This window comes from Zingiber officinale, chromosome 6B, assembly GCF_018446385.1.
Source record: "Zingiber officinale cultivar Zhangliang chromosome 6B, Zo_v1.1, whole genome shotgun sequence".
NCBI lineage: Eukaryota > Viridiplantae > Streptophyta > Magnoliopsida > Zingiberales > Zingiberaceae > Zingiber > Zingiber officinale.
In genome coordinates, this window is record NC_055996.1 from 100,904,639 (window position 1) to 100,932,267 (window position 27,629).

At 39.6% G+C, this 27,629-nt stretch overlaps 2 protein-coding genes and 1 pseudogene across 2 annotated transcripts; 2 read left to right on the forward strand and 1 right to left on the reverse strand.

Annotated features, from left to right (window-relative positions):
* Window positions 1-1,209: 1,209 nt before the first annotated feature.
* LOC121988501 (deSI-like protein At4g17486) lies at window positions 1,210-7,752 on the forward strand. Its single transcript, XM_042541956.1, has 4 exons — window positions 1,210-1,440; window positions 6,823-7,110; window positions 7,189-7,263; window positions 7,391-7,752. The coding sequence occupies exons 1-4, from the start codon at window positions 1,299-1,301 to the stop codon at window positions 7,525-7,527; spliced, it is 642 nt and encodes a 213-aa protein (XP_042397890.1). The 5' UTR covers window positions 1,210-1,298; the 3' UTR covers window positions 7,528-7,752.
* Window positions 7,753-9,188: 1,436 nt separating this feature from the next.
* LOC121988505 (profilin-like) lies at window positions 9,189-12,261 on the forward strand. Its single transcript, XM_042541959.1, has 3 exons — window positions 9,189-9,419; window positions 11,438-11,575; window positions 11,877-12,261. Exons 1-3 carry the CDS (start codon window positions 9,297-9,299, stop codon window positions 12,009-12,011), a joined length of 396 nt encoding a protein of 131 aa, XP_042397893.1. The 5' UTR covers window positions 9,189-9,296; the 3' UTR covers window positions 12,012-12,261.
* A 161-nt stretch (window positions 12,262-12,422) lies between these two features.
* LOC121988504 overlaps window positions 12,423-27,629 on the reverse strand; it is a 65,086-nt pseudogene continuing 49,879 nt past the window's right edge.

A 27,629-nucleotide genomic window follows, 5' to 3' on the forward strand; every position in this document is an offset into this window, starting at 1 on the left:
AGCGCGACCTTATTGAAAATTTCACATTAACGATTGCTCGTTTAACTTGATGCAGGATTGTGAAAGTTGATCTCAAGTTTCCCTCAAAGATAACTGTTTCCCCTAGTGCGAAGGACCTTATTAGCCCGGTGTGATTGATGAGACGCTTGTAGTTTTCAGTTAGGGCACTTGTTTATATATATATTCGGTCTTGATTTCTTAGCATGACCTTATGGTGACAAAGAACGAATACGTTCGTCCTCAGTATCCCTGTTAATCCGTCCCAGGGTCAACACAGAAGAGTTAAATTACGGACGGCTACTAACCTTTGGAATAGTGACTAACATATAAGGGAGGTATTTATCTCGGTTTTGTCGAGATTCGAACCCGATACCTCATGGTGGTAACACCTCATGCCGTAGCCACTAGACCGTCCCGAGGGGATCTTAACATGACCTTATGATCTTGTATTAGCCGGTGTGATTGATGAGACACTTGTAGTTTTCAGTTAGAGCATCTGGTTATATATATTTGGTCTTGATTTCTTAGCATGACCTTATGATCTTGTATTAGCCGGTGTAATTGATGAGACACTCTCACCCGACGCTTGACAGTCCGACCACCCGTCCACTATAGGCAGCTTTCGATTTTTCACCCGATCCAAACTATAACTTAGATAAGAAAATGAACTCAAAGAGGGATCACAACCAATTGTAATCGAATCGTGACTGTGATCCAGCTGCAATTACAATGTAACCAGAGGATTCTTCCTCCTCTCGGGGCTTCTGCCTCTTTTATGGACTACACGTTACTTACCTTTTAACAATCAACTTCCACGATGAATTCCTTTGCTTTCCCGTTCCATCTTTAGGGTTAAAATTCATTGCTCTGGTTTTTAATGTCGCCTTATGGTTTATACTCCCCTTCCAAAAGAATCATCTCTATCTCCCCTTAGATCTTAGTTATTAAAAAAAATAAATTAGAGCAATTATTGAAGATTAATCATTGTTGAAGTATTTTTTTTTAATTATCGTGTCCTCCTAATTTTTTCTAAAATATTTGTTTTTAAAAATAAATTCAATTATATAGGACGCCAACAAAAATCAATAATAAACATTTTTTAAAAAAGATTTTTTCTATTAGAAAAGTGAAAACAAAAAAACTCTATCGACGTGGCATGTTTCTTTTGTACCCAGTCACCCGATTCGGCTCCTAGCGTGGTCCAGCGGTATAGGGAAACGGCTTCTTCCTACGGCCCTAGATTATCTCTCCTCCTCGAATCTCTGTTGGGTTTTCTTCCGCAGATCCGTTCCAGTTCCATGGGCTCCGCCTTCTCCTCGGTGTCGCTGTCAAACGACGAGGCCTCCTTCACCCCTGTCGTTCTCAACGTCTACGACCTCACCCCGTTGAACAACTACGTGCACTGGCTCGGCTTCGGCATCTTCCATTCCGGCATCGAGGGTGAGCAACCTAGCGCCTGTCTTGTTCCTTAAAATTTTAATCTTTTTCCGTTTCTCGGGAAATTAGATGGATTGTTTGATTACGCTGTGGCTTCCACCATCGTTTGATGAGATTTGATGCGATTGGTGGAACTCATTCGATGAGTTGTGGATCCGAATTTTTCTACTTTTTAATAGTTTTTAGCAAACTATTTTTCGCCCTTACGCCATAACTTAAATCAGTTAAATTTGATTGTCTTAATGAAGTTGGCTCACCGACAAAATTGAAATGATGAACGGGAAGGATGATAGCAATAAACTGCCTTTCCTCCAATTTGAAATATCTTTCTTATCATTAGGAATGCTGTTTCAGGCTTTCAGCTCATAATGGAAAGGCTACCAGAGGAAAATTGATATATGAACCAAACAGTAAAAGATTTTGATAGTTTCAAAGGGGAAATGAGACTTTAATGACTTATTTTATTTTAGCTTTGGTCATATAATATCTCGTTTATGATTACAACTAGAATATTTATTTTAGAAGATCGGCATAAATTATCTTTCTTTTCCTCTTCACAATTTCCATATGAATGTTAGGAAGAAGAACCTGAGTATAGAACAGATGGCTTATTGGTACATACAAGCAATTCAAGTGAACTTTTGTTGGACACATATGCAAAAAGAGATCTTAACACCTTATTTTGCTTTTCAAAAATGTAAATTTACTAAGTTAAAGATCAATACCATTTTAACATATCTTCACTATGAATGCCAAGGATCATGCTCCTGGTATAAGTTGATTGAATATAATACTTTGAGAGACATGATATTCTAAATTAAGAGCGATAATTTTTTTCTTCTTAATTTTCTTCTAAAACTAACAAAATATTTGCAATAAGTAAATATGTTTTACAATTCTAGGCTCATTGCAGAGCTCGTTACTATGGATAATAATCTCCATTATCATGGAAGAGTAAGAAACAACATTAGGTTTCCAAATCTTCCATTGGATTTGAATATTGTGCTATATCTACTGCATGCTCTTAGATTACTTGGCTTAGGGCATAGTTGCCCAAAGCTAGCGCTTCGCTCGCTTAAGCCCAAAGTGATGCGAGGTGTGAGTAGAGCTGTCAGACGGGTCAACCCGTGGCGGGGCGGGTCGGCTCGTGGCGGGCTAACCATTTGGCGGGGCGGGGCGGGCCAACCCGCCAACTTGGTGGGTTAAGAAATTTCCAACCCAACCCATTCTAAGGCGGGTTGCGGGTTTGGCGGGCCAACCCGCGGGCCCATCAAAATTTTTTAAAAAAATTAAAAAATATTTTATATCTTCAACATTTTATTTCGAAAAAGTTTTCTACAATTAAATGTATACATAAACATGTATTTTAAATATAAATGAACACAAATGAGTACTTATGTTGGATGAAAAGTACTATTTTTATTTTAAAATTATAACAAAGAAAGATAATAAATTAGCCTAAAACTTAACTTACATATGTTTTTCAACCCGCGGGCCAACCCAAGCCCGAGCGGGCCGACCCGCGCGGGTCGCGGGTCTAGGCGGGTTGGCTCACGGCGGACTTGGGTTGATAAAATTCCAACCCAACCCGCTTAAATTGTTTGGCGGGGCGGACCAATCCGACGGGCCCAACCCAAATTGACGGCTCTAGGTGTGAGCCTTGTGCTTTAGAGACTTCGGAAGCGTGCGCTCCATTGTGCTTCACTTTAAAGTGCAAGGCATATGCTTTTGTGCTTCAGAGAAGTCAGAAGACTCGTGTGACCCTGCGACCACGTTGGGAGCATCGCACAACCACCATAGTCACTGTAGAAGGCTCACGGGACCCAGCGGCCGCACCGCAGAAGGCTCACGCGACCCTATCGGCAACGGCAGAGGGGTCGCGCGACATCTGAGGGATCGCACAACTACAAAGGCCGCGTCGGATGGGTCGCGCAATCCTATCGGCCGACCAAGGTCCGCTTGCAGTTTTTTTTAATTAAACAGGATTTTTTTTAATTAAAACTTAATTTGATTATCTCAATCAACTCCTAGCTATGATAAAAGAAAATAATAAACCCAGTTAGCCTCATTGACTATCTCTGGGGTGATCGGCTTGGTCTCACGGAAGTCTCCCACCGGCCACCAGGATAAATCGGGAAGCGCACGCGGGGGCCAGTCCAGAAGCCCAACATCCTTTGATTGCGCTCCCCATTTGAAGGAAAAATTTCTACAAATACGTCATAGTTGGGATCGAACCGCGGGTGCCTGGGTGACAACCTGAATGTCCTACCGGCACCATAGCCCCGGGGACAACTCCTAGCTATGATAGGGATAATCCAAAGAGGCTTAATTAATCCTCAATAAAATTATCTAATTAATTATATATTTTATTTGTTTTAATTTCAAAAATATATAATAAATTGTTTATTCCTCAATTGTTAAGATAGGAGATGACTAGTTGCCCGGAACCGAGAGATTTAAATATTTAGGATCATTTTTGCAAAACGATGGAGGGATTGAGAGAGATGTCTTACATAGAATACAAGCAGGATGGGTGAAATGGAGGGGAGCGTCGAGTGTTTTATGTGACCGTAAAGTACCTCTTAAACTTAAAGGTAAGTTCTATAAAAACGCAGTTAGACCTGCTATGTTATATGGAGCTGAATGTTGGGTTATTACTCGAGCACATGAGCAGAAGATGAGAGTTGCAGAGATGAGGATGTTAAGGTGGATGTGTGGACATACGAGGATGGACAAAATAAGAAATAAGAGCATTAGAGACAAAGTCGAAGTTGCATCCATTGAGGAAAAACTCTGAGAGACACGTTTAAGATAGTACGGACATGTACTTAGACGACCAATAAATGCTCTAGTTAGGCGATGTGAAACTATGATAAACATGCATATCAAACGAGGAAGAGGAAGACCAAAAAAGACTTGGTTAGCAACAATAAAATAAGATAAAATTTATTTAAATATAGATGATGATGTAATAGGAGATAGAGCTCAATGGCGTAAAAGGATTCATACAGCCGACCCCACCTAGTGGGAAAATGTTTGGTTGTTGTTGTTGTTGTTGTATTTATCTCCTAGGCTCCTAGCTAGGTTATTATTCTTTAATGGATCCAGTCAATCCCTAACTTATTTTTTTAATTTATTTTTAGTATTTTTGATTTATTTTTAGTTTTTAAAAATATTTTATTTATCGCATTTTTTCCGTAAAGCGTGCGCTTCGCTTTAAGCCCCCTTGAGCTTTTTTTTGCGCCTCATGCTTTTGACAACTATGGCTTAGGAGATTGTTCTTTTAGCTTGAATTTCCTCAATCTGAATGCACTCCTCTCCATGCTTATAATACAAGTGTTATTCAAATTGTTACTAATCTAGTCTATCATGAGCACACCAAACATATTGAAGTAGATTGTCACTATATTTGAGAAATTGTTAACACATGTTATTTTTCTTCCACATATTTCCACATCTTCACAAATTGTCGATGTGTTTACCAAGTCTCTTACTTGACAAAGTCATCAATTTCTAGTTGGCAAATTGATGCTTCTTTATCGACTAACATCAATTTGAGGGAGGGTGTTGCTATATGTAGCAAACATATACTTTGTGCAACATATTTATTTTTATTATTATCTTTCCTTAATTAGTTTGTATAGAGAAATCGGTCATAGTTAGTTTGTTTGTTTGTATAGCTATAAATAGAGAGAAATCAACATTCAGACCCCTGTAAATTATCCTTTAATTGATGTATATTATCTATCTATTCAAGGAAATGAGAGAAGAAATATCAAGCCATTCAATCAAAATTCTGTTAAGGGAATGATAACTTTTCTTGATAGAATTTTGATTGAATGGTTTGATACCTTTCTTCTCTCATTTCATATACTTAGTGGGGTCAAGGATACTTTCAGCAAGAAATATACCAAAGAATTAGTGTCGGACTAGACAAAAATGTAAGTTTATCAGAAGCTTGGTCTAAAATTCCAGAAAAATTAGCTTTTTATGATTACATTGGTAATAATCTAGCAAAAGGGGGATTATTGAAAGTGGGGTCAATGGATAACGGGGATGGAATAGTTGTTGGATGGTTAGGGCACCCTATCTTTAGAGATAAAGAAGGGTGCGGGTTTTTTGTACGTTGTATGCCTACTTTTTTTGAAACATTTCTGATGGTTTTGGTGGATGGAGAGGGAATTGTGATAGCGCTGATTTTCCTTTTAGGAGAGCAGAATCAAAGTATTATGTTGAACAAGTTCTGCTGTTACAGGCTTAAGTATTAGTCAGCTGTTACAGGCTAAGTGGTCCGACGCACAGCCTAACAAAGTCATTTTGATCAACTAGACATGTTGAACTTTCAAACTATAAGTGCTTATTGTCTCCAGTGCTTGGAGAGAACCCATACATTTTTTATTTTTCTTTATAACCCAAAACTTCTATTCCATGATTTATACCAATCAGCACAGAACCATAACGGTTTTTACTTTTTAATTAAATAGTAATGATAGTAGCCCAAGTTGTCAAGTTCCATTTAAGAATGCTCACAGTAGGGACAATGTATAAATAGGTAGTGCCCACTGATAATTCTATACGTTCAAGGGTGCTATACTCTAATTCTTATGTACATGATAACTTTGCAAATTTTTTAATGATCCTAAGAATATGTATAATCATACTAATGCTTTAATCCTTACATAAGATGGCTTTTATTCCTACAGTAAAAATGGTTTGTCCAATTTGGATTGGTAGCTTTAACTCTTAATAATTTGTTTAATATGAGAGTTAATTCAGGGGATTCATCCCGTGAGTAAGTGACAGGTGACACCATTATTAATATTTCCAGATTAATCTAACAAGATCAGATGTGAGGATGCATATGGATCATCAATATATGTTTTTTCTTTTAAAAAAGTTTTGACAATTCTGTAATTTTATTTCTGGAAAAAAGTGTGCAAGGAAAACTCAATTTTTTTAATCTATTAATATTAAATGAAGTATTAGATGCTGCGTGTTGATATTATTTTCTATCTGATTGATTATTAATAACTTGAAATGACCTGAGACTGATGGGGAACAAGAGAAAATAGATTTAAGGGTCGAACTATTTGGTGAAGATGATGTAGATGGCTATCATATAAAAAACATGATAAAAAATTGTTAAGTGCACAATACAAATGTTGATTAATATTCCCTGCTGTCTCCATCACACTGATGATCAAATGTGACCTTACCTTGTTATTTCCTATGTGAAAGGAGGATAACCATTCAAAAATAAGATCCAATAGTTGATATGGTTCGACTTTGTTGTCATTATCACAAGTTTTGTAAAAATTCACAAAACACTAATTGCTTATTTGTTGTACTTACTATTTATGGTTGAGTGTTTATTGAAATTTACAGTCCATGGGTTGGAGTACGGGTTTGGAGCCCATGATTTTCCCACAAGTGGAGTGTTTGAGGTGGATCCAAAGACCTGCCCTGGGTTCCTCTACAGATGCTCCATCGTGTTGGGTCATACAAATCTGCCTCCAGCAGAATTCCGTACATTCATAGAAAGTGTGGCTTCAGAGTACCACGGAGACACTTACCACCTCATTTCGAAAAATTGCAATCACTTCACGGATGATGTTAGTAAGAGGCTGACAGGTAGACAGATTCCACAGTGGGTTAACAGGCTCGCGGGATTAGGTACTGTAGTGTTGATTCCATAATTTGAATGCCATATTCCCAAATTTGCTTATATTTTGATTGAATATGACTACAAAGGTGCACTTTGTAATTGTCTTCTCCCTGAAAGCCTTCGTTTGCCAGCCGTCAAGCACGAATATCAGGGTTTATCAGGTTAGTTAGGGGAGTTTGACCCTTGGCACTTTTGCTAAGGAAAATTTGTCTCTCTAAGAGAGAATTCTTTGTTTTTTTTCGTGTTCTCTTTTGTATCCTTTCAAGTAACCTCAAGTTTCTCCTGCAGAGGATGGGTCAGAATCCTTTCCAGTCATTACCACAACAATGCATGAACTGCAGGAGAGTGACAATGCCGATCAAGACAAACATCTTTTATCGCCCTCTGGCGGGGAGGTTACTATCATCAAAGAGGTTCACAGGTGAAGCTTTTATGTCTCGATGATGTATTCTTGCCATGTTTGTATGTTTATACACGTATGGGGCTGCTCTCCTGCTGCTACTGGTGATGTGACTCTTCCTTCGCCCTTGTCATTGCCTAGTGATTCTTTTTCAGCTGCTGTTGTGGTTGGTGAATTTTCAACACTTTGCGATTCAAATGGATAATTTGTATCACTTGGTTGTTAAAAGTTTGATATTTTTAAAAGACTACTTGTGCTCTCTCTGCCAGTTTTTCAAGAAATCAAAATTTGATAAGCCCAGAAAATATTCAGTTTAATAGAAGAATGTAGACTATTTTCTGCGCATTCCTTTTGTTTCTAGTGGATTAAACTTCTTGTTTATTTATCATCTATTTCTTCAATGCCCTTCTCCTGTCTTGGCTTGGCGTGCATTATGCATGGCTCAGTGTTTCGATGTTTTTTTTCATAAATAGAATACAAAATATTGAATGAACGAAGTGTTATGTCGACATTGCTGACTTAGTTTGCTAGAGCAGGTCCATTGCAGTCGATCTTTTGATCTCCTGAACCTTTGAATCCATCGATATGTTTGGTAATGGCTCACACCATTTTCATACTTTATCTATCTCTCAAAGGAAAGTGAAGTTAGTGGGATCAAAAATTGCTAAGACATCAAATCGATCCAACTAGCGACTAGATTGGATGCATTATATGAACAGAAAGTGATCGATACACCAAGATATGTTGGCTAGTACTGATGATGGACTAATGCTACTATTATTATTGCTGCTTAACTGGACAGCCCATGCTTGGGCTGGCCACCAGAAACCTTTTCTTATAGATTATCCTGCAAGCCAGCTTGTGTTGAAGACATGGGTCCATTTGATTCTTTTCAATTTCTTTTTTTTTCTTTATTTTTAATAATAAAAATAGTTAAAAATTATATAACACCTCTAATTATCAAAATAGTCAAAAAGCATCCTTGATTTTTAAAAAATATTTCATTATATTTTTATACTGAAGTATTCTTATTACAATGATACACGTGTTAAAAAAATATTTTTCTTATTAGTTCAATTTAATTAAAAATATTATATTTATATTAAAAATTTATGTATCAACTTAATCAATATCATTTAAAGTATTAGATGGCTGCTATAATAATTTTAAACATTTTCAAGTAATTTTGATTAAGTTATTAAAGAATTTTTTTTAATAAGTTGAATTAATTTATTTTAATGTATTATATCAATGATTAGCTGTTATAATAATATTAAAATAAAAATATTTTAAAATATCAGAACGTTGTTTTAACTTTGTTAAAGTATGATTACTTTTTTGATAATTATAGATTCTCTTTTATTTTTATTTGCGTATTATTTCGGTGGAATTAATAGGATTTTAAAAAAAAAATGTCATTTTGGGAATAAACAAATAAATTTATTGTGGCGAAATGAAAATTTGCCGTATTTTTTTACTGCCAAATTTGGGCATATCTCGAAGCTTCTTCGTTGCTAAATGCGAATAAATGTACGAAGCGTGCTAATAAATATCATACCAAAAAGAAAAAAAAATCAGTGGAAATCTATCTCAACCGTTCATTTCACCTAAGTGAGATCTTGTCCGTCTGTTTGACTTAACAAAAATAGCCTCGGATGTTTTTCCCTTTTATTCGCGTTATAAATAAATCCCCTTGTCTCGCTAACTTGTCAGAGAGAGAGAGAGATCAGAGAAGAGAGGAACTAGTAACAGTAGCATCCGGCGAGAGGAAGAGAAGAGGGCGAGAAGGAGATCATGTCGTGGCAAACGTACGTCGACGATCATCTTCTTTGCGATATCGATGGCCAGCAGCTCAAGGCCGCGGCAATCCTCGGCCACGACGGGAGCATCTGGGCCGTGAGCCCTTCCTTCCCTCAGGTATGAACTGATCCGTTTTGGTCCGTTTTGGTGTTGTATGATCTTGTGATTGAGAGGGAAGGCGGCGGAGATCTGGATTCCGCCTCCCTAGATGGCGTGTGTGTTTGATTAGGGATTTTGTTTTTGGATTGGTTTTCTACTTTGACGCGAGTGTTTCTACGGAAAACTGCTAAAAGACGGAAGGTAGCTAAGTCAGTGAGTTTTGTATCATTGATCTTACAGATCTGATTGTTTACTACTTCAGACTTGGATTCAATTGGATATTGAAGGTTAGGGTTTTTTACTTGCTAGTTATATATTTGGGGGAAGGATCATGATACGATCCCAAAGAAAATTTAAAAAGTATTCAATTCAGTTTAGAATTACTAGAATTATTCAAATTACTCATTCAATTTAGAAATACTGTTCTTTGTTATAAAACAAGAGACTAAAATTAGTGCTTTTAATTATTGACAAGACACATCTTTGATAAACATGGCGTCCGTTGATTATCAATTAATCAATAAAATAATAAATAATTTGAATTATAATCTTTTGGGATCGTATCAGATCAGATGACTTCTATTTTATTTTTATTTTTTTATGGACGGATATGGCTTGCTGCAATTTCTATGGTCGCTGTTGATTGAACGTTGGCTTATGATGTCGACTCATCAACAGATTTATTTTTTCTATACCGAAAAAGCAATTGATTTGTTGGGTTTTTGGTTGTGGCAAAAAATTAGTTCCATACGACAAGAATTGATTAGGTGATAGTAAGCAGTGACAATTGAAGGACCTGATTCAATTCTTAAGATGTTTCTAAATTATCTGTATGGAGATCTTAATTATTATTATTATTATTTTTTTGTAATTTTGTAGGTTGGATAGTTATATGGAGGGACCGTCGTCATGATATCTTTTTCTTCCTCATTCTTCATTCTGATTTTGTTTTTCATATCATTGATCTCTGTTTGCATATTATAACATTTCCATGAACAAACCAATACAATTCTGCAAAGGATTGTTCAGGGAACACTATCAAGATCATTCAGACCATATTTCCCAGAATCATCCTCATGTTCATTCTTTTTTGTTTTGACGGATTGGGCACCTTGTATCGGAACAAGGACGGGTTGGTGGCAGCAACGGTGACAGTGAGAGATAGAGAGAGTTGGCCCGCTCATTGGTTGTTGGCAGCAATATACATTGTGATGCTAAAGAGAGATGAGTGAGAGATTTAGATATAGGAGAGATTTTTTACTCTTTGAAAAATAGACTAAGAGAATGAGGAGAGATGACAAAGGTGACATGAGAGACGTAGAAGGGTGGTAGTTTATAGGAATTAGAGAGAAATTGAAGAATTAAAACTTGTTATTATTTAATTTTTCATGCTACATCATGTGTAATTTTTTAGATAAACATACTACTCATTTCTTTTGCATTCCCTTATTGAGGATTGACCTTTGATTGTAGTTGAATCTTTGCATCCTTCCACTGGGACATTTTCCTTCTTGAGCCCTTCAAGATCTTTCAGTTTTTTGACTTATCTAGCTAGATCCAAGTTCTGTGTCCATTTGATGGGTTCTCTTCCTTCAAGAGTAGGTTGCCACTTTCACTTGTGGAGATTGGTTCTCTTTGTTTGCTGAGATGTGCATATATCTCAACCAGTTATGATCAGTTATATAAATTTTCTCCCTCCATTGAGCTCTATCCAAGTTTCTATTGCTTGTAATATTCAAATTCAAAGGGGGCAATATAGCAACTGCTGATGACTTGTGTTTTGCATGTGTAGTTCAAGTTGGCGTTTTGATTTCTAAAGTATCACAGTTATCTGTATAAATTTTCTATTTGCATGTCAGGCTCAATTCTTGCAGTATCGACCATGAGAAAGACAAGAAAAATAAGTGTAAACTATGTCAGATTCTATATAAATCATGCACAAACTTGTTACAATCAATATGGTCAAGGTGTGGTTGAGTGTCCCTCTCATTTTGTTCTCTTATTGCCTCCTTATGATCTTTGTTGTCTCTTAACAGTTCAAACCTGAAGAGATTTCTGCAATCATAGCTGACTTTAATGAACCTGGAACTCTTGCGCCAACTGGATTATTTCTTGGTGGATCGAAGTACATGGTTATCCAAGGCGAGACAGGTGTTGTCATTCGAGGGAAGAAGGTCAGTGGCCCATAACCCATATGATACTACTGTGCTAAAATTTGTTTGTAAACAAGACATCTGATTGCATTTATAATTCCATTTAGAGCATGACATCTTATACGTACAATGACCAACATGCATCTATTGCTAAATTACTGTTTGTTTTCTTGCTATATTCCACAAGAATGGCCCAAAAAATTGAATCTTTTTTCCTTTTTTAATCAATAATTGAAAGTATTTCACACTTTTGTCCCCTGGAAGCTGAGAAATGTTTTATGGAATATTCCATTCTTCAGCTTATGAATTTACCAACTTTCAGGGCACTGGTGGCATCACTATTAAGAAAACCAACCTTGCTTTGATAATCGGTATATACGACGAGCCGATGACCGGTGGTCAGTGCAACATGGTTGTTGAGAGGCTTGGTGATTATCTTTATGATCTTGGTTTTTGAATCAGGTGTTTGATGATGCATCAGGACAACTTATCTTGGTATTTGCCATAATTTTCCTTGCATGGGCTTGCAATCAATCTACTTGTATGGAGTCATGTTGCACAAGAGTCTGCTTTGTTCATGGGCACGATCTCATTACTTGATTTTCCCTACTGCTTCAATTTCCATTTAGGACTTAGCGATTGTTTCTTTCTGTGTGGTCATCTGTATCTTTGACAAGGTTGGCAAATGGTTATGGTGGTTATGCATACACGTATTGCTCAAGGCCTTTTAGCTTGCATTTGGAAATTGTTGCAGAAATCTATTCAAACTAGATGCAATTCCTTAATTATTCCTTGATTACATATGGCTACCAACAATACAAGTTAATCAACGTTCCACAAAGTGGGGAATGCTTATCCTTATTCCTTAGTAATTAACATCTGAACAAGGATTCATCCTCTGAGTACCCAAGCTCCATGTTTAGATCTCATCTACAAGAAAGGCAAAAAAATAAAATTGATGATGTTTTACTTGAAAAATTAGCATTATTCTTTACCGGAGTTGAAGAGATGTTCTCAGCTTAGCTTGTTGAAGTCATTGACTATCAAGGATGAACAAAACACAACGTAATGAGTGTTAAACGAACAAGATTATGATTCATCAAAGATTTTGCTATTATCATGTTGCTTTCTTATCCTTACATGTCTTTCATTCCTGCATAGTGTCTAATGAAGATATATGTGTCGTAATATACATCTTTGAATATTTGGGATGCACAGCCTGAAGCTTGATGAAGTCGATTGTGATGAATCTTATTATGTATATTATTACTCAAGGGAGGAGGACCTTGTTCCTTCGGAACATATTATAACTCTGAAGTTCCATCTCTTAAAAAAATGAACACAAGAACAATATGAGCAAGTTGTTTGAAGTGAATAGCTAGGAAACTCCACAAATGAAATCAGAATACGTTATCCATACCCTTGTCTCCGTGTACTCGATTTCAGCAAACAACAGTTCATTCTGAAACATGGAATTCGATGAATTTTAAGTACTGAAGAAGATACCAGTATTAATTGACATCGAAAATGAACTATTAGATTTAATTTACCTTTTTATTTCTTATTTTGCTGCTACCTTTCTCTAATCTACTTTCAAGCTGTTTAAGATCCCTTAGGTTCATGGAGTGGAGGGATTAGCCCATCAGGTTCCTGTTAGATTAGAACCTCTTTTAAACGACACCCACCTCATTTCAAGGGACATTATTATAGCTTATGCTTTGCGGTAATCAGTACCTGTTTGAACTTTGTATGCCGTTGATTTGTTGTCGTAGTTTCGATGCTTCTTGCTGGTAGTACTGAAAGTGGATGACGATGCATGCATCAAATAAATTCAAGACAAATCTATCTACCATAGCAAATCCAGATGCAAGTGTCCTGTTTTTGTTTAAAATTACTATAATACATAATAAAAAAATTTAATTGGATCAAAATTACAAAATATCAAAATATTCTTAACCAATTTAGTAAAATTTACTCAAACTTCAAACTAGTAGACATTCAATAATTGAATTCTTAATCAGGGTAATTTATAAAATTTAATCGAGATGTATGATATCTCATCTCATCATCCGGAAGCTGAGTAAATGAGCGGCTGATAAAAAAATATATTAATAGAGAAAGGACCTGGAGTTAGAAGTCAAGGACATGTGCATACCATAAAGAGAGTAAACAGGAACGTTAGATTGAGAATTAGGAAAGGGGTCATTGGCACAAGTACTACGACGCAAGTCAGAATCCTAGCCCCAATGAAAAATGGAGAAGAAGATGAACAATAGAATAGTAGTATGGATGTGTGAGCGTGCACGTGTGTGCACTTGGCCAACGGAGAGGACCCCTTTTTACACCGTCTTTCATAATTTTCGTAATAATGAGGTGTAAGAGAATGTCTGGTGTCAAAATATGTCGAGTAGTGGAAGATATACAATAGCCTTCCCCTAAACAGAGAAAGGTTTTGTTGTGTGTATATGCCAAAAAAGTGAAATATTCTCTTGTGAGTAATCGTTATTCTTTGACAGGTGGTTACGATTCTTTGACAATGTTGCCTCCTATAGAGAGTCTAATCGGCTTAGAGTTGATCGGGTTTATACTGGAAGTCATGCCCATGAGAAGTGGAGAGTTGAGCCTAGGAGGTCTGATCGACTCTGGGGTCGATCGGGTTTATGTTGGGTGTCATGTCCATGAGAAGTGGAGAGCTGAACCCTGGAGATCTGACAGGCTCTAGAGTCGATCAGGTTTATACTAGGGGTCATGCACATGAAAAGTAGGGAGCTGAGCCCTGGAGATTCGACCGGCTCTTTGGTCAATCAAGCTTATGCTGGGAGTTATGCCCATGTGAAGTGGGGAGTTAGGCCCTAGAGATCTGACTGGCTCTAGGCTGATCGGGTTTATGCTGGGATCATACCCATGAAAAGTGGGGAGCTGAGCCCTAGAGATCCGACCGGCTCTTGGGCCGATCGAGTTTATGCTAGGAGTCATGCCCATGCGAAGTGGGGAGCTGAGCTCTGGAGAACCGACCCACTCTGGGCCAATCATGTTTATGCTAGGAGTCATGCCCATAAGAAGTGGGGAGCTGAGCCTCGGAGATCCAACTGACTATGGGATTGATTGGGTTTATGTTGGGAGTTATGCCCATGAGAAGTGGGGAGTCGAGTCCCAGAGGTCTGACCGACTCTGGGGTCGATCAGATTTATGCTGGGAGTCATGCCCATAAAAAATAGAGAGCCGAGCCCCAGACATCTGACTAGCTCTCGGGTCAATCAGGTTTATGTTAGGAACAACGTCCAAGAGAAGAGGGAAGCTAAGCCCTAGAGATCCAACCGGCTCTGGTGCCGACGAGTTTATGCTAGGAGTCATATCCATGAGAAGTGGAGAGCTGAGCCACAGAGATCCAACCGGCTCTGGGACCGATCAGGTTATGCTGGGAGTCATGTCCATGAGAAGTGGGGAGATGAACCCCGGAGATCCGACCGGCTCTGAGGCCGATCGGGTTTATGCTAGGAGCCATGCCCATGAGAAGTGAGGAGCTAAGCCCTAAAGGTCCAACCGGCTATGGAGTCGATTGGGTTTATACTGGGAACCATGCGAATGAGGAGTGGGGAGCTGAGTTCCGTTGAAAGTGGTCCGTTCAGATACGTATACATTGACCTTGATTGTCATATCGTCTTGACTATCAACCCCACATTACCTTTGGAGTCACAACGCTGTGTATCATAAGTCTCTCATTTAAGTCTAGTTGAAGGAGGTTTATAATTAACTGACTAGACCCAAGTCCTACTACCATTTGATCATCTGATCGACTGATGACTTTAACTATCACCCCTCAATGTTACCGTTAATGTTATCTTTCTAAAAAAAATGCTTGTCAGGCGCTTGAAATACAAAGGTAAGGTATCGGTCAGGTGGGAGCCATGCTCATGTGAAGTGATGCTGGAAGCCATGCCCAAGTGAATTGGTGCTGGGAGCTATGCCTAATTATAACCCGCAGTTGTGACGAGAGTCTGGAATAGCCAATCGGATGGTCATTGGGCGAGTGGGTTATGCACGCTCATAACTCACAACTGTGGAGAGTCTAGAATAGCTGATCCAATTTTCGTTGAGCACGTGGGCCATGCACTCTTATAACTCGCAACTGTGACGAGAGTTTAGAACAACCGACTGGATGGTCGTTAGGCGCGTGGGTCATGCACAGTTATAACTTATAGCTATGGAAAGAGTCTAGAATAGCTGATCGAATGGTGGTTGGACATGTGGGTCATGCACGTATATAACTCGTAACTATGGTGAGAGTCTGGAATAACCGACTAGATGGTCGTTATGCGCGGGGTCATGCATACTTATAACTCACAGCTGTGGCAAGAGTCTGGAATAATTGACTGGATGGTCATTGGGGGTGTAGGTCATGCACGCTTATAACTCGCAGCTGTGGCGAGAATTTGGAACAGCCGACCAAATAGTCGTTGGGTGAGTGGGTCATGCACTCTTATAACTCACAGTTGTGGCGAGAGTCTGGAACAACATATCAGATGGCCATAGGACGTGTGAGCCATGCACGCTTATAACTCACAGCTATGACAAGAGTCTGGGACATTTTCATTAAATAGAGTTGGTACAAAAATACTTTCAAGTTGATAAGGTTGGAGGTAATTTACGCTCCATGGGCGATCTAACTTCTTACCATTGGCATCTTAAAGATAGTAGACACTGGATACAAGTTTCTTGATGACTTTATAAAGTCCATTCCATTGGGGTGCTAGTTTGGTTACGTCTCCGACTGACTTTGTCCTCTTCTAGACTAAATCTTCTTCTGGGAAGAAGTGAGGAATTACTCGTCGATCGTAGCTTTGTCGCATTCATTGTCTATAAGCTATTAACCGAGTGACAGTTTTCTCCCTGGTCTCACTAATAAGGTCTAGCTCAAGGAGGCACCGATTGACATTATCTTGGTTATATAGTAATCGCCGAGTGGATTCTTCGCCAACGTCGACGAGGGCACTGCTTCACTGCCATAGGCTAGGTGTAAAAGAGTCAGTCCTGCGCTCTCTCGGGGAGTCGTGCGGTAAGCCCATAGGATGCTTGAGAGCTCTTCGACCCGGTCCCCTCCCACATGATCAAGTTTAACTTTGCGCCCCCTGACAATCTCTCCGTTTGTGACTTCGGTCTGGCCATTACTTTGAAGATAAGCTACAAAGTGAAGGCTTGGGTAATACCAAATCCTTAGCACTATTCTTAAATATTGCACCCCTAGAATTGTCAACCGTTGTTTGAGACCAACTTATGAGGGATCTCGAATCAACACAAGATGTTAGTCCACAAGAATTTGATTATGACCCCCTCATTGATTTTGGTCAGGGCCTCAACCTTTACCTATTTGGAGAAATAATCTACTATAACGAGTAAGAACCTTCTCTGAGCCGGGGCGATGAGCAAGGACCCACAATGTCCATTCCCCACTAGTCTAAAGGGCACAAAACTATCAAAGTCTTTAGCAGTTCAGTCAGGCGATGAGATATATTTTGGTGTTTCTGGCAAGAGACACAGATAACTACTAGCTAACCGACATCTGCCTACAGAGTAAGCCATCGGCCAGTAGCACCTTGTGAGCTAACGTCCTTCCTCTTGTTAGGACCAAAAGTAGCTAGAGGGGGGGGGGGGGGGGGTGAATAGCTCGTCGCGTTTGCTCGGTGGTCGGCGTTGCTCGTTCCTTCAAAGATGTGCAGCGGAAATACAAAGAAACAATCACACAACGCTAACACGGTTGGTTTACTTGGTATCCACCTCACAAGAGGTGACTAATCCAAGGATCCACACCAACACACACACCCTCCACTAAGTAAAACTCTCTTTTATGGTAACTACCAAGGGCGGAGAAGCCCTACAAGACTCAATACAAGAAGAGAGGGAAATGATACAAGAAATACAAGCTTACAATAAGTATAAACCCTAACCCTAGCTTCTCTTCTTGGCTTTGATCCGCCTCTTGACTTGGAGAACTTCCAAGATCCTTCAAGAACTGGCGATCTGAGCTTTGTGAGTGCTGTGGAGGAGCTGGCGAGAGATCTGGAGTGAATCGGTGAAGAGATGTCGAAGACAACGTTCGCCTGCGGCTATAAACCCGACGCAACGGTCGGATCCCGATCGATTCGAATGTTCCCAATCGATCGGGGAGGCTTTGGATCGATCCATGGATCGATCCAGAGCGCCTCTGTGCTCTGGGAAAAACGCCTGGATCGATCCATGGATCGATCCGGTGAGTCGCCCAGCGTCCCAATCGATCCATCGATCGATTGGGACATCTGATCGATCCACGGATCGATCGAGCTCTTCTCGTCGAAGGCTGGATCGATCCACCGATCGATCCATCTCTGGATCGATCCATCGATCGATCTAGCACTGGTTTTGCCCAAAACCAAGTCCCAGCATCTCAAACCAACATCCGGTCAACCTTGACTGTTGGTACATCATGCCTAGCATCCGGTCACTCCTTTGACTGCTAGGACTTCCCACCAGTGTCCGGTCAATCCTTTGACCCACTTGGACTTTTCTATTCATGCCAAGTATCCGGTCACTCCTTGACCTACTTGGACTTCCATCGGATGTCCGGTCAATTTTGACCTATCTCGTATTTCCTCGTGCCAAGTATCCAATCCTTTGACCTACTTGGACTTCCCAACACCGGATGTCCGATCATCCTTGATCCATCCGGATTTTCCTTGCTGGCTTCACTCACCAGGACTTTCACCTAGCTTCACTCACTAGGGTTTTCCATCTGCCTAGCTTCACTCACTAGGGCTTTCACCTGACTTCACTCACCAGGAATTTCACCTAGCTTCACTCACTAGGGTTTTCAATCTGCCTAGCTTCACTCACTAGGACTTTTCTTCTGCCTGGCTTCACTCACCAGGACTTCCATTCTACCTAACATCCTAGTTAGGACTTCCCAGTCAAGTATCCGGTCAACCTTGACCTACTTGACTCTTCTTCAATCAATTTCTTATTGTCAAACATCTAAACTCAAACCAAGACTCAGCTTGGTCAACCAGGTCAACCTTGACCTGAGGGATGTTGCACCAACAATCTCCCCCTTTTTGATATTTGACAATACCACAATAACACTTACAATACCACATGTAAGTTAGGCTAATCCTATAGCCTCAATCTTCATGCCACTAGGTGATGAACACATAAATTAAGCTTTTCATTCTCCCCCTAAGAGGGCACACTCCCTCTAGGTAATGAAAGCCTAACTTACACCCATTCACAGGTCCTTTCATTCTCCCCCTATTGGCACACATCAACCCATCTTTGGGCATATATCAACCCATGCCCCAATTTTGGGTACACATCAACAAATCCATTTGTTGACGACTCTCCCCCTGAAGAGTTGCTCATCGTTGTTCACAACATCACTCGTTGTGATCAACACGATAAAGAAGGTCCCATACCCTTCATTTATCCTTAACTTCTCCCTCAATGTAGACAAATACCCAACCTTGAGCATTTTCTAACCACGTGAGTTCCCACTTGAAATAATGAGGATATCCACCCCCCATTTCAAGTTCAAAAGCTCATACATGAGCATTTTCTTTAAAGAAGGTTAACCACCTTCCAAGGTTCATGAAAAATAATTTTTCATGTCTTTAAAGAGTCCCTCCCCCTAAAGACATGGTGGTAACTCGTCATTGCACCAACAATGACTTGGAATCCCTAAACCTTTAGGAAACCCAAATTTAGAAGTTTTGAGGTTCAAATACTCAAAATTTGAAGCAAACCTCAACCTAAACTTCAATGAAGCCTTCCTTAAACCAATCCATCCTTGTTTTCACATGAAAACACCCTTTGTATGTATACAAATATATTTTAGGGGTTTGGAATGGTTACCTAGACTCAAAGAGGTTCAAAGATGCTGAAATCAGGCCTTCCCAGCCAAAATCAGCAACTTGGATCGATTGGAGTTGGGTTCCAATCGATTGAACCTTTCTGAATCGATCCACTGATCGATTCAGACTACCTGGATCGATCGGCTGATCGATCCAGCGAGCTTCTGCTCGCGGGATACTTGCCTTTTGAATCGATCCACGGATCGATTCAGGCACTCCAATCGATCCATGGATCGATCGGAGCTCTGATAGTTGTTGAAATTCCATTTCAGTCAACTTCAGAAACCCCTAGAAAATTCTACAAAAATCCAAAAATCATGAAATTTCGTGTAGACATTATTTAGGGCATATACTATCAAAGAAAAATAGTTTTCTATGAAAATACTTCATATTTTCAAAGATTGACACAAACTTGAAAACTTGCAATACTTTAGTGTTTTCTTCAAGTTTGTGTCTAACTATTTAATGGTGATTACTATCAAAAGATAGCCTTCACCAAGATTTTCCAAAATCATTTTGAAAACATTTTCAAAACCAATATCCCATCATGTTCCTTGAGCATAATGCACATGACTTGTACATTAGCTTTCCCAATGATGGGAAAACACATAACTATGTGTTTTGATGAATTTAAAACTCAAAAGAATGCACTAAATCAACATGTTGAGTTTTGTTCATCATCCTAACATCTCACTTGTATCTATTGTGCACAAAACACATACAAGTAATCTTATAGGTCTTTGTGAGATGTAAATTTTTGGTTTTGCCCTAATCTAGGGATCATGCATATCTATCTAGGCATTTTAGAGATATTAGACATCCACCTAGGATGTCACTTGTTAATAAGTGTTGTTAAATGTCATTTGTCCTTAATTACAAGGAATTAAACTTAATGCATGATTATGTTATGGCATACATCAAAATGAAATAATTTTCAAAAGAAAATATCCTATAACTACATGATGTATGAATGTCGTGACATGGTATTTTTTTTTGGATTTTTCATAATAGCACATGAATGCACAAATAAAACATGATGTCATGGCATATAATGGGCAAACAATCATGGCAAGAATTAGCATAAATAAAATATACCTAGATTATCTATCTAAGTATCCTTAACCACTTAGCTACCTCAAAACCACTTGTTTTAACTTAAACCGTTAAACCTAGATTGCCCTAAATGCTTCAAAGAAATGCCAAAACATAAATTGACATTTCTATTTCTCTTGATTTGTTTATGTCACTTAAAAATTAAGTATGTCCTGAAATGTTGGCATATTTCATTTTTCCTCAAGAGTGATTACATAAATCAAGGCCCGGATTGCCTTAAATTTCCAGGATAATACCAAAATCCCAACTTGGTATTTCTCAAGGTTTTCCCAATTTGTGCCATTTTAAGATAAAATTAATTTTTCCACCAATAGACACATTTTACTCTTTCAAGGAGTAAACATTAGTTCCATTCCATTTTCAAAGGTTAACAAAAACCTTGAAAATGCTTCTTGAGTGTCAATTTCCTCAAAGTTGGGTTAACTACCCTTCTAATCGGAGTTGACACTCTCTGACCCATCTATGGGGTAGAGAAGATGCTCCTAGGAACCCAACACCTATTGGTGCTCCTTGGATGCTCTAGGTACTCACTAGGGATAACTTCCCTAGATACCTTCCTAGTGACCTTGTTGAGCTTCTTAGAAGCCTTGGTCACATTTTCTAGGTCAACTCTAGGGATAGCCTCCCTTGTGACCTTGTTAGTGACTTTCTTAGACTTCTTAGAAGTCTTAGTCACTTTGGTTGCAAAGACACTTCTAGGGATACCTTCCCTTGTATCTTTGACTTGACCTCTAGACTTAGGGTTTGTTCCATAGCTATATGGAACCCTATGATAACTAGGCACATCCTTTTTAGCTTTGGGTTTGTATCCCAAACCTCTATGGCCATTGGATGACCTTTGTGCTCCTAGCCCTAGGTATTGCTCATTTTGTCCTTTTAGGATATTTTCCATCCTTTTTAGGGTCTTTTCTATTTTATCAAGTCTTGACCTCAAGACTTGATTTTCTATCATTAAATCCTTAGGTTTTGGTCCATGAGCATTTTTTATCTTGGGCATGTATCTATTTTCCTTAGTGTTCCCGCCCAAGTGTCTATCTACCTTCCTAACCTTAGGTTGGGTAGTTTTGGCATGCAGGGCCACATGTTTTTCCTTAAAGCCCTCATGCTTTCTATTCTTATGGTAAATTACATTAAAATGATAAAAATTAGAACTATCATGCTTTTTACCATAATGTAAAGGGGTAGGCTCAATAAAAGATACCTTCTTCTTTCCCTTGAAGGCTCCCCCTTGACTAGTGCCTCCTTGAGCCTTGACCACCTTCTTCCCCTTGGGGCATTGACTTCGGTAATGCCCCTTTTGATTGCAAGAGAAGCATATAATATGCTCCTTGCTCTTCCTTTTGTTGGGGATGATCTCCTTGGGCTTCACCTTACCCTTTTGTGCCACTTGACCCTTCTTCTTGGCCAATTTAGGGCACTTGCTCTTGTAGTGCCCATGTTCCCTACACTCAAAGCATATAATATGATTTTTATTATTAATTGAAATATTTATACCTTTGCTTGTAGGGGTGGCATCTTTTCCTTTGGATCCGGAGGTAGAAGCTTCCTCTTGATCGGACCTTGATTCTCCTCCATTTGATTTTTCTTGACTTGTGGAGATAGAATCTTCTTCCTCCTCTTCGTCTCTTGACCCGGATGTAGAAGCTTCTCCTTCTTCTTGATCCGTCGTCACCAAGGATTGCTCCCCCTCAATCCTAGAGGTGGAAGCTTCATCATCTTGAATATGAAACAAGGAGTATGTTCCCTCCTTGTTCCCTTCGTTGCATTCCCTTGAGGATGAAGCTTCTTGGATTTCCTCTTCTTCGGAGGTTGAGCATCTCTCAACCTCGGAGTCCTCCTCTTGGTCTTGCTCCAAAGAGTCACCCTCTCTGGATACTTCTTTCTCTTGTACAGTGGAGGGGATCTCTTCATGAAGCTTGGCCAATTTGCTCCATAATTCCTTTGCATCTTCAAATTCTCCAATTTTGCAAAGGATGATGCTTGACAATAAATTGACCAAAAGCTTGGTCACTTTATCATTTGCCTTGCACCTTTGAATTTGCTCCGAGCTCCATTTGCTTTTCTTGAGAAGCTTGCCCTTGGAGTTTGTTGGAGCTTCAAATCCTTCCATTAGAGCAAACCATTGCTCTATCTCCATCATAAGAAAGTTTTCGATTCTTGATTTCCAAGAATCGAAGCTCGTGGAAGTGTACGGTGGAGCCACCCTTGTGTCAAATCCAAGTCCATCTTGGAATTACATCTTGAAGTTGAGCTTCTTGGAATCTTTGACTTTTGATGATTTTGCTTCAATTTCTTCACCCTCTAGCTTTTCTTGTTATGCTTGACCCTTCCGGCGATGATTCCGGTGAAGAGCGGCCTCGCTCTGATACCACTTGTTAGGACCAAAAGTAGCTAGAGGGGGGGTGAATAGCTCGTCGCGTTTGCTCGGTGGTCGGCGTTGCTCGTTCCTTCAAAGATGTGCAGTGGAAATACAAAGAAACAATCACACAACGCTAACACGGTTGGTTTACTTGGTATCCACCTCACAAGAGGTGACTAATCCAAGGATCCACACCAACACACACACCCTCCACTAAGTAAAACTCTCTTTTATGGTAACTACCAAGGGCGGAGAAGCCCTACAAGACTCAATACAAGAAGAGAGGGAAATGATACAAGAAATACAAGCTTACAAGCTTACAAGCTTACAATAAGTATAAACCCTAACCCTAGCTTCTCTTCTTGGCTTTGATCCGCCTCTTGACTTGGAGAACTTCCAAGATCCTTCAAGAACTGGCGATCTGAGCTTTGTGAGTGCTGTAGAGGAGCTGGCGAGAGATCTGGAGTGAATCGGTGAAGAGATGCCGAAGACAACGTTCGCCTGCGGCTATAAACCCGACGCAACGGTCGGATCCCGATCGATTCGAATGTTCCCAATCGATCGGGGAGGCTTTGGATCGATCCATGGATTGATCCAGAGCGCCTCTGTGCTCTGGGAAAAACGCCTGGATCGATCCATGGATCGATCCAGCGCTTATCGCGCGAAGCAGCCGCGTCCCAATCGATCCACTGATCGATTGGGACATCTGGATCGATCCACGGATCGATCCAGAGTCTCTCTGTTCGCTTAGGAAAGGCCTGGATCGATCCACTGATCGATCCATCTCCTGGATCGATCCACTGATCGATCTAGCACTTGGTTTTTGCCCAAAACCAAGTCCCAAGCATCTCAAACCAACATCCGGTCAATCTTGACCTGTTGGTACATCATGCCTAGCATCTGGTCACTCCTTTGACCTGCTAGGACTTCCCACCAAGTGTCTGGTCAATCCCTTTGACCCACTTGGACTTTTCTATTCATGCCAAGTATCTGGTCACTCCCTTGACCTACTTGGACTTCCATCAGATGTCTGGCCAATCCCTTTGACCTATCTGTATTTCCTCGTGCCAAGTATCCAGTCAATCCTTTGACCTACTTGGACTTCCCAACACCAGATGTCTGATCATCCTTGATCCATCTGGATTTTCCCTTGCCTGGCTTCACTCACCAGGACTTTCACCTAGCTTCACTCACTAGGGTTTTCCATCTGCCTAGCTTCACTCACTAGGGCTTTCACCTGGCTTCACTCACCAGGAATTTCACCTAGCTTCACTCACTAGGGTTTTCAATCTGCCTAGCTTCACTCACTAGGACTTTTCTTCTGCCTGGCTTCACTCACCAGGACTTCCATTCTACCTAACATCCTAGTTAGGACTTCCCAGTCAAGTATCCGGTCAACCTTGACCTACTTGACTCTTCTTCAATCAATTTCTTATTGTCAAACATCTAAACTCAAACCAAGACTCATCTTGGTCAACCAGGTCAACCTTGACCTGAGGGATGTTGCACCAACACCTCTGACATGGTTTCCACAACAACCTTGATGAATTTCTTGCATAATGTAATCGACTTCATTTGGTCCAATGCATTTGAGTAAAGGCTGGGAGAATGCCCGTTTGTACAACTGATCTCCAATCAGGGTAAAGCGACTGACTCTCTTTTTAACTTGTTAAGCCAGCTCAAAGTCGACCGGCAACATTCCTTGTTGTAGGTACAAGATGATTGGAGCCCTCCAGTCGATCGACTCTGCCCACACTGGCTTGCAAGTCAAATTGGGCTATTAATAGATTTTGTGTCACCAAGCTATCCAGGATCCAAGTGGATAGTGAACCGACCATTTTAGCTAACTTATCCGCCTTTTGATTGTCAGATCGAGGTATCTTGACTAAGTGACCTCCACAAAGCTCTCCTTTAGTGTTTCGTAGGATTTTTTTTATATATATATATATTTGTAACCTTTCACTGTTGACCTTAAAATTGTCCATCAATTGTTAAGCCACAAGTTGAGAATCTGAGTGATAGTTACTCAAGCGACTCGTACATGTTTAGCTGCTTGTAACTCGGCTAGCAAAGTTTCATACTCGGCCTCATTATTAGAGGCTCAAAAATTTAGTCGGATGGATAATTGAATGATATCTTCCTGCGGAGATATGAGAAGAATGCCTACATCGCTACCTTGTAGAGTGGAAGACTTATCAACATAAATCTTTCATGTTCCCTCGGGTTCTAGATGATGAACTTCAATTAGGAAATCAGACAGAGCTTGATCCTTGATGGTTGCTTTGGCTAGTACTATCTATCATACTTACTCAACTCGATCGCCCACTTAATGAGCCGACCAGATGCTTCTGGATTGATGAGAACTCTCCTCAAGGAGCTATTGATGAGAACCGTTACCGGGTGTGCAAGAAAGTAGGATCGTAAACGACGAGCGATCAGGACTAATTCATAAGCTAACTTCCTTAATCGCTTGAGGCCCTGCTTTCAATTTAAATAAGTTTATTTAAGTTGATTAAGTCATGTTTAGTCATGTTAACCATCCTTAACCTTAAGAAATTCATTTATAAATATTTAAGAGTAGTTGTCTTGTTGAAACAAGAAATGATTAGTTAAAAGAAGACTAAGTTAGAGTTTAGGATGATGTTTAGTTTCAAAGTTGAATTTTGAACTTCAAAACTTTAAATTTTGGATTTTCTAAAGGTTTAGAAACTCCAAGTCATTGTTAGTGCAATGACAGAAAGTTGGAGCATGTTTTGAGTGGGAGCTACTCCTTAAAGACATGACTTACATTTTTTTTACATTGAATCAATTGAAGGTTGAAAACATTCATTGTTATGAATGCTCAAGGTTGAGCATGGAAGACAATGGAAGATGGAAAATCTTCGTTGTCATGGATGATTAATGCTCAAGGGTGAGCATTAGGCACAATGAAGGGTATGGAACCTTCATGGTGATGTTGTGAATAACAAGTGAAGTTGTGAACAACATGAGATAAATTTTAAGGAGAAGAGTTTTGATGTATGTCAAAGAGGGAAGAATGTAGGGTTTAAGTTAGAAATTTCTCCATGTTCATAGATGGAGATTGTGAAACCCTTATGTTAAGGAGGAGAATGAAAGAGACTCTCATTCATGCTTTGGCATGAAGAAGTTGAGGTTATAGAATTAACCTAACTTAAATATATTGTCAAACATCAAAAAGGGAGAGATTGTTGGTGCAATTTCCCTAGGTCAATGTTAACCAAGTTGACTAAGCTTAAGTTGACTCAAGCTTGAGACTTGATGTTTGAGTTTTAATGTTTGATAATATATGAAGATTGCAGGTGCAATTATTTGTTTGGAGGGATTATTTATGTCATTTTCCTCTAGTCAAGGTTTGACCAGTTTGATGTGAAGAAGAGTCAAGTAGGTTAACGTTGATCAGATACTTGACTGGAAAAGCAAGAGCAAGACCGATAGGATGGTTGGCAGAAGAAGAAGAGTCGAGTAGACTAAGGTTAATCGGATGCTTGAATAGAAAATCCTAATGAGTGAAGCCAGGTGAAAATCCTAGTAAGTGAAACTAAGTGATTAAAAAATCCTGATGAGTAAAGTCAGGTGAAAATCCTAGTGAGTGAAGCTAGGTAATGGAAAGTCTTGGTGAGTGAACCTAGATAGTTTAAAAATTATGGTGAGTGAAGCCAGGTGAAATATCCTAATGAGTGAAATTAGGCAGTTGAAAAATCCTGCTAAGTGAAGCCAGGTGAAAAGCCCTACTGAATGAAGCTAAGCAATTGAAAAATCTTAGTGAGTGAAGCCAGGTGAAAAATCCTAGTGAGTGAAGCTAGGCAGATGAAAGTTCTAGTGAGTGAAGGTAGGCAGTGAGGAAGTCCTGGTAAGTGAAGCCAAACAGTGGAAATCCAGGTGGGTCAAGGTTGACTTGACACCTGGTGTTTGGAAGTCCAAGTGGGTCAATGTTGACTAGACACTTAGCACAAGATGGTAATTCCAAGTGGGTCAAGGTTGACCAGACACTTGGCATAAGAAGAAAAGTCCAAGTGGGTCAAAGGATTGACCGGACACTTGACATAAGGAGGTAAGTCCAAGTGGGTCAAGGTTGACCGGACACTTGGCTCAAGGAGAAATATTCAAATGGGTCAAAGGGTTGACCGAACACTTGATAGAAAAGTCCCAGCAGGTCAAGGTTGACCAGATACTAGGTAATAAAAAGTCTCAATAGGTCACGGTTGACCGGATGTTGGGTGAAAGGAACCCTAGACCTAAGTTTTGAAGTTAGGATTTGGTAATTGATTAGGTTAATCGATTACACCGTGTGTTAAGCAATTAAGTAGTTAGCTTAACCGCTTAAGACTCAAAATCGCAAGAACAAAATAGAGCTGAATCAATTATGATAATCGATTTAGCATAGCTTAATCATTTAGGCTAAGCGATTAAGGCTTTTCTGTGGGGAATAGAAAGAGTCATAATCGATTAGGGTAATCGTTATAACATGCTTAATCGATTATGGTAATCGATTAAGTCAGTTTTCGCGGGTGAACAGAAAACTTTCTAATCGATCAGGCTAATTGATTAGGAAGGCGTAATCGATTAGAGAAATCAATTACGCTTGAAAATATAGCTGTTTGAAAAAAAAAATGATAAACCCAGTTAGTCTCATTGACTATTCCTATGGGTGACCGGCCCGGTCTCATGGAAGTTTTCCACTGGCCATCAGGATAAATCGGGAAGC

Coding starts and splice junctions, on each gene's coding strand:
- LOC121988505 (XM_042541959.1), top strand. CDS start 9,297: ATGTCGTGGCAAACGTACGTCGACGATCATCTTCTTTGCGATATCGAT. Junction 9,420..11,437: donor TGAGCCCTTCCTTCCCTCAG/GTATGAACTGAT, acceptor GTCTCTTAACAG/TTCAAACCTGAAGAGATTTC. Junction 11,576..11,876: donor TTGTCATTCGAGGGAAGAAG/GTCAGTGGCCCA, acceptor ACCAACTTTCAG/GGCACTGGTGGCATCACTAT.
- LOC121988501 (XM_042541956.1), top strand. CDS start 1,299: ATGGGCTCCGCCTTCTCCTCGGTGTCGCTGTCAAACGACGAGGCCTCC. Junction 1,441..6,822: donor CTTCCATTCCGGCATCGAGG/GTGAGCAACCTA, acceptor TGAAATTTACAG/TCCATGGGTTGGAGTACGGG. Junction 7,111..7,188: donor TAACAGGCTCGCGGGATTAG/GTACTGTAGTGT, acceptor ATGACTACAAAG/GTGCACTTTGTAATTGTCTT.